This window comes from Marmota marmota, unplaced genomic scaffold, assembly GCF_001458135.2.
Source record: "Marmota marmota marmota unplaced genomic scaffold, marMar, whole genome shotgun sequence".
Classification (NCBI taxonomy): domain Eukaryota; kingdom Metazoa; phylum Chordata; class Mammalia; order Rodentia; family Sciuridae; genus Marmota; species Marmota marmota.
Window position 1 is genome coordinate 122822 of NW_026000205.1, and position 11990 is coordinate 134811.

Here is an 11990-nt window from a genome sequence, read left to right on the forward strand (position 1 = left end):
CCCCCGTCCCTAGGCCTGGCCTCTCTTCCCTAGAATCCCCCTCGTTCTAGAGGCTCTCACCTCGCAGTCCCCCTCCCGGCTCTGTCAAGATGCAGGGGTCACCTTCGGACTTTGTCCTGGGAGTTCTCCACCCGGCTCCAGCTCTGTCTAGTCCCAGCCTCCTCTGAGCACCTGGGAATCGTGCAGACCACGAGGAGGAGTGGTGGTCAGCTTCTGTTGTTTTGGTCATATCAAAAGTACCATCAGCGGAGTCCTTTGTCAACAGAAGTGTGTTTCCCACGGTTCTGGAGGCTCAGAAATCCACGACGAAGGTGATGGTGGATTCTGGGGAAGGTTTGCTTCCTGATTCATAGGCGTTGCCTGGTGCCTTCGCTTTCTCTAGCAGAGGGTTAGGCAGTTCTCTGGGGCCTCTTTTATAGATGTCCCAATCTCATTCCTGCCGGGAGCTTTCCTGACTCATCACCTCCCAACACATGTACATCATCTGACGAGCCCCCCCATGTACATGCTTTCCTGTCAAGATGTTAAGCATTGCTGTCACCAGGAAGTTCCCTCTTCCCAGTCATTTCCTGCCAACCCCCCTCACAGGCAACCATGTTCTGTTGTGATTTTTTTTTTTTTCATTATACATTATCTCTTTCCCTTTCTCTTTTGATACTGGAAATTCCACTAAGGGCTTTGCCAGTGCTAGGCAAGCACTCTAGTCCTGAGCTTTATCCCCAGCCCTTTTAATTTTTTTACTTTGAGACAGGGTCTTGCTAAGTTGCCCAGGCTGGCCTTAAACTTCTGATCCTTTCATCCCATCTCCCAAATCTCTGGTCTTATGGGAGTGCGCCATGTTGTCTGGCACCATAGATTCATTTTGACTAGGCCAATATTTGAGCTGGTCTTGTAGGATGTAGGAATTTCCAAGGCAGACAAAGGTCATTCCAGACACAAGAAATAATATGTGCAAATTCAGGAAATTAAAAATATTATATGTCTGGGATTGGGGTGTAGCTCAGTGGCAGAGCTCTTGCCTAGCATGCATGAGGCCCTGGGTCTGGTCCCCAGCACTGCAAAGAAAAAGAAAGCAAGAAGAAATGATATGTCTGAAGGTTCATCAGAGGAGTGATGGAAACATAGACCAAAAGGTAGATAGGACCAGCTTATGCAGGGTCTCCATTATTGGGGTTAAGCGGGGCTTCAACTGTGTTCTGTTAGGCAGTGGGGAGCTTGTAGAAAATTTTAAGCAGAGGGACAATCACAATTGGTTAGCTATTTAGAAAAATATCTGTATGTCAGTTTGGAAGGTCAAGACAATTTAGAAATCAACAATAATGAGAGGGAGTGCAGGGATGTGTTAAAATCATGGGCATGAAATTCAACTGGCATGTTGAGTGATGTCACAGCCTGACTTTACCCCTGAAAAGCTGTGTCACCTAGGGCAAGTTATTGAGCCTCTCTGAGCTTTAGTTTCACTGTGGGGCTAGCTAATAACACTTGTTTCAGTGTTGTTGATTTGAGAACACGACAGAGTACTTACCAGGCCCAGCCTGAAGCTCTTTCTCAGTGAGCAGCCCATCAGTGGCACTTGGGCACCTATGCTTTTTAACATCCACTTACACACACGCACACTCCAAGTGGCAGAATGTGGTTATCAAAATCAATAGTCACAGGGAAGGTAGAGGAGGCAGCCCCACCTGATATTCAGGACAAAAAATAGCTGAGATTGTTGGAGTGGGGAGTGAGGGACAAGTCAAAGTTGTCCCTAAAAGTTGGAGTATGGGGGTCTGTGGGAGATGGCGGAGTGGGGTGCTTTGTGCTTTGCAGGTCTTTGGTGGTGCAGGAGGATGGCTGGTTTGGACCTGGTGAGGTGCTGAGGGCAGTCAGATAGAGAGGTCTGAAACAGAAGTAGCTATGGCGCCCTCTAGAGCTGGAGGCTGTTGGTGCAGGGCAGAGTCTCCACTGGGGAGGGTCTTCGCGGCCTCCCCAGGTCCACCGTGAGGGTTGCAGATGTTCTGTTCAGCTCTCCTAGAGTGGGACAGGAGTTGGCTGACTAAGTTTTCCTGCTTCAGAGGTTGTCAGTCCATTTAACAGAACACCACCATCTGGGTGACTCACGAATGACAGAAATTTCTTTCTTAGTGCTGGTGGCTGGAAGCCCAAATCAAGATGCAGGCAGGTCCAATGTGTGATGTGGTCCCACTTCCTAGGTTACAGATGTTGCCTTCTGTGACCTCGCATGGTGAAAGGGGAAAGCACTCTGGGGTTTCTTTTAAGAGGACACTGATCCCATTCACGAAGGCTCCACCCTCAGGACCTGATTACCTTCAAAGTCTGCACCATTAAGGGTTAGGATTATTTTCTTTTTCTTTCTTTTTTTGGGGGGAGGAGTACTGGTGATTGAACTCAGGGGTGCTTAACCACTGAGCCACATCTCCAGCCCTTTTTGAGACAGGCTCTCACTAAGTTGCTTAGGGCTCACTAAGATGCTATGAAGTAGGCCTCCAACTAGCAATCCTTCTGCCTCAGCCTCCCAAGCATGGGATTACAAGTGTGTGCCACCACACCCAGCCCCTACATTAGGGGTTAGATTTTCAACACAAAATTTGGGGGAGACACAGGCAGTGTATATCAGGTTGAGTGGGCACCAAGCTTCAGCTCTCTAGAGAGAATCTCACCAAAAAGGTCTCAAGAAGCCATGCATCATCTTCCAGCAGTTAAACTGGGGAAGGTGTGGAAGGAGGTGGAGACCACTACTCTCATGTCAAAAGACGGAGGAATTACGAAACCTCACTGGGTCTGCCCAAATCCTTATGCTTTTGCTCCATGAGAACCAGAGTTTTGGAGACCCACCCTGCAGAGGGCCAGCTGGCTTTAGACACAGATCACAGCTTTGGCCATCAGAGACCACTGCTGTGACCAGTTAGGCTAAAAGTCACTTGTCCCATTAGTTGTCCCTCTTTTGGGCCCTAATACCTTGGAGAAACAAGATCATAAAGTGGGAATGGCAAAAAAGGATCTTAGAGCCAAAGTTCTACCTGTCATCTCCTGGGGTCAGGTGCCAGTTGGAACCTACACCAGACAAGGAGGAGAGGTGAGGTGATGGGATTTAAACTCAATTTGGGGGTTAAGATTTAAGATTAGACTGAGTTGTATATTTTTTTTTGGCACTGGGGATTGAACTCAAAGCTGCTTAACCACTGAGCCACATCCTCAGCACTTTATATTTTTTATTTTCAGACAGGATTTTGATAAGTTGCTCAGGGCCCAACTAAGTTGTTGAGGTGGCCTCAAACTTGTGATCCTCCTGTCTCAGCCTCCTGAATCATTGGTGTTTTAGGTATGTGCCACTATGCCTGCCTCAGGCAGAGTTTTAATAATCAGAACGTGACTAGGGAGTTATATAATGTCTAAGACATCGTTAAGGGATGAGAAAAAGTTTTCACAGTGTGATCTAATCAGTGATTAGCGAAGCAGAACTGTTTTATCCTTATATTTCCTAGAGCTAATGATCTTGATTAATTGGTTCAAGAGAGTATCTGGCAGTTCCCAAAGTCCAAGCTGGGTCTTCTGACTCCAAGCCTAGTATTGTTTTTTCCTTCATGTACACACCATTGCCTTTCCCCATGAGTGTTGGCCAAATGCCACCCTCCCTCCAAGTCCCAAGCCGTAATTGCACAAGTCAGGAGCTTAACACACACATATTTTGAAGTTACTGACCCTTGGTCAAACTTGTGCTAGCAACACAGTCTTGTAATTTCCAAGGTCAAACAGATGGTCAAGGATTACTGTCATGGCAGGATTCGGTGGTAGATAGAGAACAGAATCTCTCGTCCTTTTTGTGGCTTGTTCTCCTTTTTCTCACGACCCTCTAGCACCCACCTGACTCTAAGCTTAGTTAAAGGGAACTGCTCAGCCTGCAATGATCATCCACTGGAAGGGCTATCTGAGGTGGACCCCAAGTATGCTGTTTAGCTGTACGACCTTAAGCCAAACCTTGTCCCTCTTTAACCTCATCTATAAAATGAGGTGGTTGTGGGGGTGACCCCACAGGATGCTTCTGTAATGCTGTCACCCTACACACACTGGCTTCTGGGGGTCAACTGCACTCCTTGTAGCTAATTTGGTTATGGTCTCGCTAATTTGCTTAGGGCCTTGCTAATTTGCTGAGGTTAGCTTTGAACTTTTGATCTTCCTGCCTGAGCCTCCCAAGTTGCTGAGATCACACGTGTGTGCCACTGTGCCTGGCTAGCACACCACTGTAACAGGAACTTTCTGGACAACGATCCAGAGGAGACCAACACAGTGTCAACTTTAAGAACCTGGGCTCTAGGCTCAGATTTTCTAGGATGAACTTTACTAATGGCCTATCATCTCTCACGCCTCAGTACACTCCCCTGGAAGACAGAGAAATAAGAAAACCCATTGTGAAGCTCCTCACCTCTCACCTGGGAACCAGACTGGTTTATTAAACTATCCTTAGTAGATCTTGGAACCACCAAGAAGTTGTTTTTTTTTTTTTTTAAATTTTGAGATAGGGTCTAAGTTTCTTAGGACTTCAATAAATAGCTGAAGCTAGCCTCAAACCTGTAATCCTCCTGCCTTAACCTCCCAAGTTGCAGGGATTCTAGGTCTATACCACCAAGGGCTAAGAGAGTCTTTTTGAATGAGCTATGACTACTGAATAAAATTATGAGTTCCTTGATTTTCTTGTGGTTCTATGTCATAAGAATTTTTACACATTAACTTCTTTGTAATATTAATATTAGTAAATATACTGTTTATATTAGAACCTGCCTCTTCGTGCCTCTGATGAGGTGGAGTGTGGCTGAGCACAGGACTGTCAATCATGGACTATCAGTCACCTGATAGATAGAAAGGCTGTCTGGTCACCTCATCTAGGGAGGAAGCAGTGATAAGCTCTGTCTGTGGGGCTGGCCAGGGTTATGAGTGGGTGGGTGGTGAGTCTTTAGAAAGATAAACAATTAGATAACAAACTCTTTTCAGTAATTGCTAAGAAACCAGTGTCAAAAAAAAATCCTGGTATCTATCAAATATTATGTTAGGTAGACAAATTAAGAGGTTTCAAAACAGATTCTGGACAAATACCTGTTTCTTAAAGTTCTGACCCTTTTCTTGCTTTTTCTTTTTAAATAAAAAGACTCAGTTAGTTGGGGCTTGGTAAGATAAAGGGAGATTTCCCTGTTCTTTGGTCAAAAATCCCTTTAATTTTTTTTTTGCAAGTATTAAATTGGATAATATAAGCACTGAAAAGCAGCATTTGGAAGATAATAAGCGCTCAATATATGTTAACCACTATTATACAAATTTTCACAAATCCATAGCTCTGGGTTTGAGAGATCGGGCTGAAGTGGATGTTATCTTTGAACGTGATCTGCTATTCTCTGCTCTGACCCAAGAGAAAGATTGCTTACTGACATCATTCCTCTACCTAAACTTGGAAACGTCAGTGAATCCCCGACCAGCTTTTTCTCACCTCCTAAGTGGTTGATTTTTGAAATTAGATGTCTTCTTTTGTAACCCTTTCCCAGCTGTTGAGCATCTTGACCCTGTCTGCCTGGAGCCCTCTGGGCTGCTTTTCACTCAGGAGCGCCCCCTGCAGGAGAGATAGTGAAACAGTGGGGAAAGCTGTGGATTTGGAGTCAAGAGCCATGAACTGGACTCCTGGTTGGTTCTGCTCTTGGCTCCTGTGTGGCTTCAGACAAGCTAGTTGAAGTTGACCTCTCTTGAGTTTCATATATCTTCAAACGAAGATACCCTCTGTCTTACACAGTTTTTACTGAAGGATACAGCTATAAGTGATTGGCTTACAATGTGATGTTCTGGAGGTTTGAGGGTGGAGTCCCGGGCACCTTTTAGCTTTGGTAAAGGCCCTGTGGCTACATCCCAACATGGCGGCTGGCACCATGGTGGAAGTGAGAGAAGCAGGTCATGTGGCAAGACAGGAAGCCAGACAGTGGAGAAAGCTGGGCTCGCAAACTCGTCTCTTGAGAGTAAAGCCACCCTGCGAGGTAGGCATCAATCCCTTCCAAGGCTGATGCTGCCCACCTAGCCACCTTCCCCTGGGCCCCGCCACCTGCAGGTTCCACCCCTCAACAGGGCCACACTGGAGACCCAGCATCCAGCGCACATGCCCTTGAAGGACACACACTCAAACCATGTCCAAGTCACAGCAGCTACCTCCAGAGGCCCCACCTGTCAGAGTCTGTGAGATTGAAGTGCTCAGCCAGGATGGTCCTGCATGTATATGAGGAAGTCGAGTTGGCTTCTCTAAACACTGTATTCAGAGAAGGCCAGTGGGGACAGATTTGTTAAGCTGTTTCCAACAGCCTGGGCCTGGGATGGGGCCACCTATCTGGGAGGATTTTCTTGAAATAAGAGACTTAGGACCCTGTTCCTTGAGCCTCTTTATTGCCTGCCTTTCTCCCCGGTTGAGGTCCTAACCCTAAAGCCCAACAGCCCTCAGTGGAACTTGATTTCCTCGTAATCTGTGTGGGTGTCTTTGGGCATCTGGGTGGCCCACGGTCTGTGGCCCGGGAAGGTGACAGTAGCATAGTGGAGCTCCTCGGGGTCATTCTTGGGGTCCAGAGCTTGGGTGGACGATCTGGGTTTTGAGCAACCGAGGGGAACAGAATACAGCTCCTCTGGATTCTTCTTTGGTTCTGGGGAGTGAGTGCCTGGAGAGGGGGTCCGAGAAGGGCTGCTTGGCGTGGCCTTCTGATCCTGAGCCTGAAAAGACAACAACAAATGCTGAGGCCTACCTCGTGCCAGGTGCTGACGAGGAAGGGTCAGGTCTGGGAGTGACGCAGCGTCCTGCCCTGCTGAGCCCGCATTCCATCTTGGGGGCCAGAACAAACACTAAACAAGCAAAAGTGAGATAATGAATTCATGAGAAATTCAAGCAGAGGGAGAAGACAGTGGAAAGGAAGGTGGGGTCACTATTAGGGTGTCCAGGAAGAGGAAGCACCATCCCAAAGACACGCCTGCTGTATTCACCGGTGGCTGAGAAAGGGGTCGACCTGGGAGTCCCTGGATGGATGAACAGGTAGAGCACACGTGGCAGATACAGTGATCTTACTCGGCCACAAAGGGGAGGAGCCCTGCCACTTGTGACAACACGATTAGGTCTGGAGGGCTGGGCAGAGAGTGGCATCCGAGTGTGAGGAAGAGCAAGCCCCGTGGGTAAAGCAGGTGAGTCTGGAGAGACAGGTGGGGAGCCAGGTCAGCAAGGGCCTTGCACACCTGGGGAGGACTTTGGATTTACTCAAAGTCTGGCTGGAAGTCGCTTGGAAAGTGAGATATTTTGATTTATGGATTTATTTAAATTTATATCTTATATATTATAGAGTCAGAGGAAGTTGCAAAAATAGCACAGGGAGGTCCCACAGGCCCTTCACCTGGTTTTCCTGTGGTTACATCTTGCAGAGTTTGTGGGGCAGCATCCAGACGAGGAAGCTGACTGTGGTACAATGAGTGTGGAGTGTTCTGTGTGATGGTATCGCCTGGCTGGTGCTGTGGGCTGCGCGGAGTCTCCTCCACATTCATATGCTGAAGGCCTGATTCCTAATATCTCAGAATGTGACTGTGTTTGGAGACAGGGTCTTTAAAGAGGTAATTAAGGTAACATGAGGTGGAGTGAATGGGCCCTAGTCCTGTAAGACTGCGGATCACAAATGCACATGGAGGAAAGACCAGGGGAAGACCCAGGGAGGAGACGGCTGAACAAGCCAAGGAGGGTCCTCAGGAGAGACCAGCCCTGCCTGCATTTATCAGGGACTTCCAACGGCCAGAAGTGTGACAGAACAGATTTGTGTTGTTTAAGCTGCCTGTTCCGGGGTTCTTTGTTACAGCAGCTCCACAGACTAGTACACACAGGTAGGCCTGCGGGACCAGTGCAGCGGAGACCCAGGACTGCATGTCACCAGCGCGCTCCTCTTGCTGTCCTTCCGAGTCCTGCTCAGGGCCCAGCCCTATTCCTCCCCTGTTCTCCACCTCTGTAATCTCATCAATTTGACAATGGGATGAATATTGAATGAGACTGGCCTTTTTCACATTTTTTTTTTTTTGGTCCCTAAGACCTGTCCAACGTGTTGCGTGCTTCAGAAGCAAGTTCCTCTGGGTGCTGAGTAGTATTCCGTGGGATGTGCTTACTGCTTGCAGGATGTCATGGGGTGGGGCAGAGTGCGTGGGGTGGGCCTGCAGACGGTGGCTGTGGTGGCTGGGGAAGGAGTCAGTGCATGGGCTGCAGCAGTGTTGGGGGGAGCGGTGGGGGTGTGTGTTGAGGGGACTTGCTGCCAGGTTGGTTGTGGGGAGTGCAGAGAGGCCTGGAAGATGGTTCTGGGGCTTTGGACTCGTCTGGGCAGGTGTGGTGTTGGCTAAGGTGGGGATGGAGGGGGAGGCAATATGGAGAGTGGTCAGAAGCTGGTTTGGGGCAGGCTAGGTGTGAGATGCCCACCAGGCATCAGGGTGGAGATGCTGTGAAAGGGGTGTGGCTGTGGAGTGCAAGGAAGAAGCCACAGAAATGAAGGCTGGTGAGGTGAATTTGAACTCCACACTTGATTCTTTGTCCACCCTGAAGTCTACCAGGCGGGGGCAGGACAAGAGGGGGACGCCTGACCAGAGATAGAAACGACTGGCAGCAGCATGGCCACTCACCCTGCGGGCGGCCTTGGGGACCACGTTGATGTACTCCAGGATGGTGCTGCCGCGGGACACCTTGGGCCTGGCCCCCGTCTGGGGCGGCGCCTTCCTCAGAGTCTTCACACTGCGGGAAGCGACCCTGGCCTGACCCTGCTGTTGCCCCTGCCCTTCCCCAGCCCCAGGCCCGGGCGCTCCTGCTCCCACTCACATGGCCAGGATGATGCAGAGGGAGAGGACCGTGGTGACGCCGATTCCCAGAAACACTCCGCGGGAGAACGCAGTGGGGACAGACGCCTCGCCTACACAAAGAGAGGGCCGGCCGCTCACTGTCCCCGGGTGCTCCCAGCTCCCCAGCTCCTGCGCCCACCGCGGGACCCTGCGCCTGCCCCACCCAGCCACCTCCCCCTGACCTGGCAGCAGCAGGACGGTGGCGCTCTGGGTGCCCTGGGCGTTCTGGGCCTCACAGCTCAGCCTGAGGTCGGAGCTGAGCGCCCCGTGGAGGCTCAGGGAGCTGTTGGCCCAGGGCCCCTCGGAGCTGGAGGTGACCCTGAGGGAGGCATTGCTGCTGTTCCCCTCCAGCAGCCCCTCCCCCAGGCGCCAGTGCAGGGAGGGGGCCGGCCAGGCGCGGGAGGAGCAGCTGCAGAGCAGAGCCTGGGCCTCCCAGGAGCAGGAGGGTCCCAGCAGCCTTGGGGGGTCTGAGGAGCGAGGAGAAGGGTCAGCAGATGCCACCTCGTCCCGACCCCAGGCGTGCCCTCCCTCCCCTCCCGCACTCACAGTGCACAGAGAGGCTCAGGGAGAGGTGCTGGGAGCCCAGGGGGCTGCGGGCATGGCAGGTGAATTCTCCTCCATGCTCTGTCTGCACCCGGGGCAGCTCCAGGAGCCCAGGGTCGGAAAGCCACTCAGGGCTCAGGGTCTGCGTCCCCCAGGTCCAGCTCAGCCTGGCTGGGGGGTTGCTGTGGGTGACACAGACCAGGCGCAGGCTTTGGCCCTCCAGGACTGGGAAGGACGTGCCATTCCTGATGACTTCCGTGACTAGGGAAGGGAAGAGGCAGAACTGACCTGTGGCCCCGTCACCTGGGCCCGCAACGGGGCACCCAGAGGCCCTGCTTCCTCTCTGCCCTTCCTACCTGTCCTATTTTCTTGGGAAACCGTCACCCTCAGGTCCTCTGGAGGATCTGCAATGGAGACAGGAACCAGCTCCAGGTGGGCTGGGGCTTCCCTCTGGGCAGAGGATCCAGCCCAGGACACTGAGGTGGTGGGAGGCAGAATCACGAGCTGGGTCCCCACACTGACTGCCCAGTGGTCGAGCAGGACAGAAGCCTGGTGCCAGGGCCCTGGGGTTCTAGGCCCCCCACAGCTCTGGGACCCTGTCATGGCCCCTGCCCTCCTCTGCTCCCCTCCCAGACCCAGGACCTTCTGGACACACTCACACTGCACAGAGAGGTCCAGGGTGCCCTGTTGGGTGCCCAGCCTGTTCTCTGCTCGGCAGGTGTAGAGCCCCGAATCTCCAGGCTTCACCACGGGCAGCTGCAGCTCCAGGGTTCTGGGGCCCAAGGGGGAGGACCAGGAGAGGACTCTGTCCTCCAGGACCCAGCTCAGAGTGGCCGGGGGATGGCTGTCAGCAGCACAGAGGAGCTGCAGGAACTGGCCTTTCTGGACTTCCAGATGTGAGAAGTTTCCCTGGGCCACTGGGGCTGGAGAGGGACAGACAGAGAAGAGCTGCAGAAAGGCCTCCCCTCCCGCCAAGCCTCGTCCCTTCCCAGAGAGGACTGACCCAGCCAGCCCGCGGGCCCTCAGTACCGGATGCATTGTTGTGGAGAACTCGGATGACAGGTTCTTGAGGGGCATCTGCAACAAGAGTGGGAGCTGACTTCAGGGGGGGTTTGCTCTTCACAACAAGAAAGGACTCCCTTGGAAGAGAGATGTGACCATTCCCACAAGGACAAGAGACCAAGGGCCACCAAAGGCCCCAGCCCCTCCCAGGCAACACCTGGGACACTGCACCTTGCTCTCTGTGGACTCTTTAGACCATGGAGCTGCAGGCTTCTCCACCTGACCCCAAAGCGTGCAAATTCACACTCACAGGCCACACTCAGTTGGACGGTCCTGTGTGTGCTGACGCCTTGTCTGCCGAAGTCCACTCGACAGGTAAGCGTAGTGCCGTGGTCCTGGGGCTGTGGGGTGAGGCTGAGCACTGAGGAGTGGGAGGTTGGTGGCCTTGTTCTTTGGGAGGGGATGGCAGCCGTGGTCCAGGAGAAAGAAGGGGCCGGGCATTGCTCAAACGCTTGGTTAAACACACAGAGAACGCTCACAGGCTGCCCGGGCTCCAGGATCTCGGGAATGAAGACGTCTGGCTTCTGAGTTAGGTCTGGAGAGAGGGGGCCAATCCTAGTTGTCTGGAGTGTGTCCCTGAGAGCCCACCCAGCTCAGGTCCTGGGGCCGTCGCCCGCAGTTCATCCCTAGCATGAAAGGCAAGGGGTCCCCACCACATCTCCTACCTGTCACTTCCAGAGAGAACTTTTTCTGGAAATTAAATTTCACTATGGGTCCTCTCTCCACGCGGAAGAAGTAGGCCGCCCTGTCCCATCTGTATGCGTCTTTGATCATCAGGGAGCAGTCATCTCTGTTGGGGTCCCCCATGAGCTGGAATCGGCCTTGGGTCCTAGATTGCACCCTTCGATGTGGGTTGTTCGTGGCCACTGGATCCCCCTTGTTCGTGTTGGTCCCTTCTTCGAACCAGTATCCATAAGCCGGGTTAGAAGCAGTTCTGGGGTCGTCCCTGGGGTAGGAGAAGGAGCAGGACACCAGCACACACAGGCCCTCCTGCACCGACACCGACTCCTGCACCTGCAGCCAGTACTTCTCTAGCTGAGCCTGGGACCCTGAGGGGAGACAGAGGCTCAACCTGCAATCCCAGTCCCGGCCGGGCCGGGTCCCTCCAGTCCCCTGCCACTCACCACCCAACAACAAGGACAGCAGTGGCGGCAGGAGTAGCATCTCAGCCTTGGGAGGCACTGGGACCTGCTAGAGGCTCCTTCTCCCCTCGTGCTGTGCTGATCAGGGAGGGCAGAAGGGGAAGCTCTGGCGGAAGCTGAGCCCAGGGACTGCAGCCCTTCACTAGAGCAGCGCAGACTCGCTCTCCTCGGGCCCCCGCCCACCTGGCCCTTCCTCTCCACCTGGGGCGGGGCTCTGACTGTCTGGAGCCTGAGGGGGTCTCCTCTGGGTGGGGGAGGGCAAGGCCGCGTCTGGCCTGGGGTCTGCTGTGGGTGGGGAAGTGGGGGCACTCCCGCCGGGCCCTGGGTCACTGAGCAAGCAGAAGTGAAAGTGCATGGTGAGCAGCTGTC

The 11990-nt window shown here is 52.7% G+C and overlaps 1 protein-coding gene across 4 annotated transcripts; it reads right to left on the minus strand.

Moving 5' to 3' along the window:
* Window positions 1-6400: 6400 nt before the first annotated feature.
* Siglec10 (sialic acid binding Ig like lectin 10) lies at window positions 6401-11899 on the minus strand. 4 transcript variants are annotated; one of them, XM_048790436.1, is made up of 11 exons: window positions 11604-11896; window positions 11145-11528; window positions 10730-11014; window positions 10447-10494; window positions 10077-10340; window positions 9774-9893; window positions 9421-9678; window positions 9057-9341; window positions 8855-8945; window positions 8662-8770; window positions 6401-6735 (listed from the first exon to the last, which is right to left on the minus strand). In XM_048790436.1, the coding sequence occupies exons 1-11, from the start codon at window positions 11641-11643 to the stop codon at window positions 6469-6471; spliced, it is 2151 nt and encodes a 716-aa protein (XP_048646393.1). In that variant the 5' UTR covers window positions 11644-11896; the 3' UTR covers window positions 6401-6468. The 4 variants fall into 4 exon arrangements, with proteins under 4 accessions (XP_048646393.1, XP_015351923.1, XP_048646394.1 ...); XM_015496437.2 differs by having other exon boundaries at window positions 9774-9821; window positions 11604-11883; XM_048790437.1 differs by lacking the exon at window positions 9057-9341 and having other exon boundaries at window positions 11604-11899.
* Window positions 11900-11990: the final 91 nt, after the last annotated feature.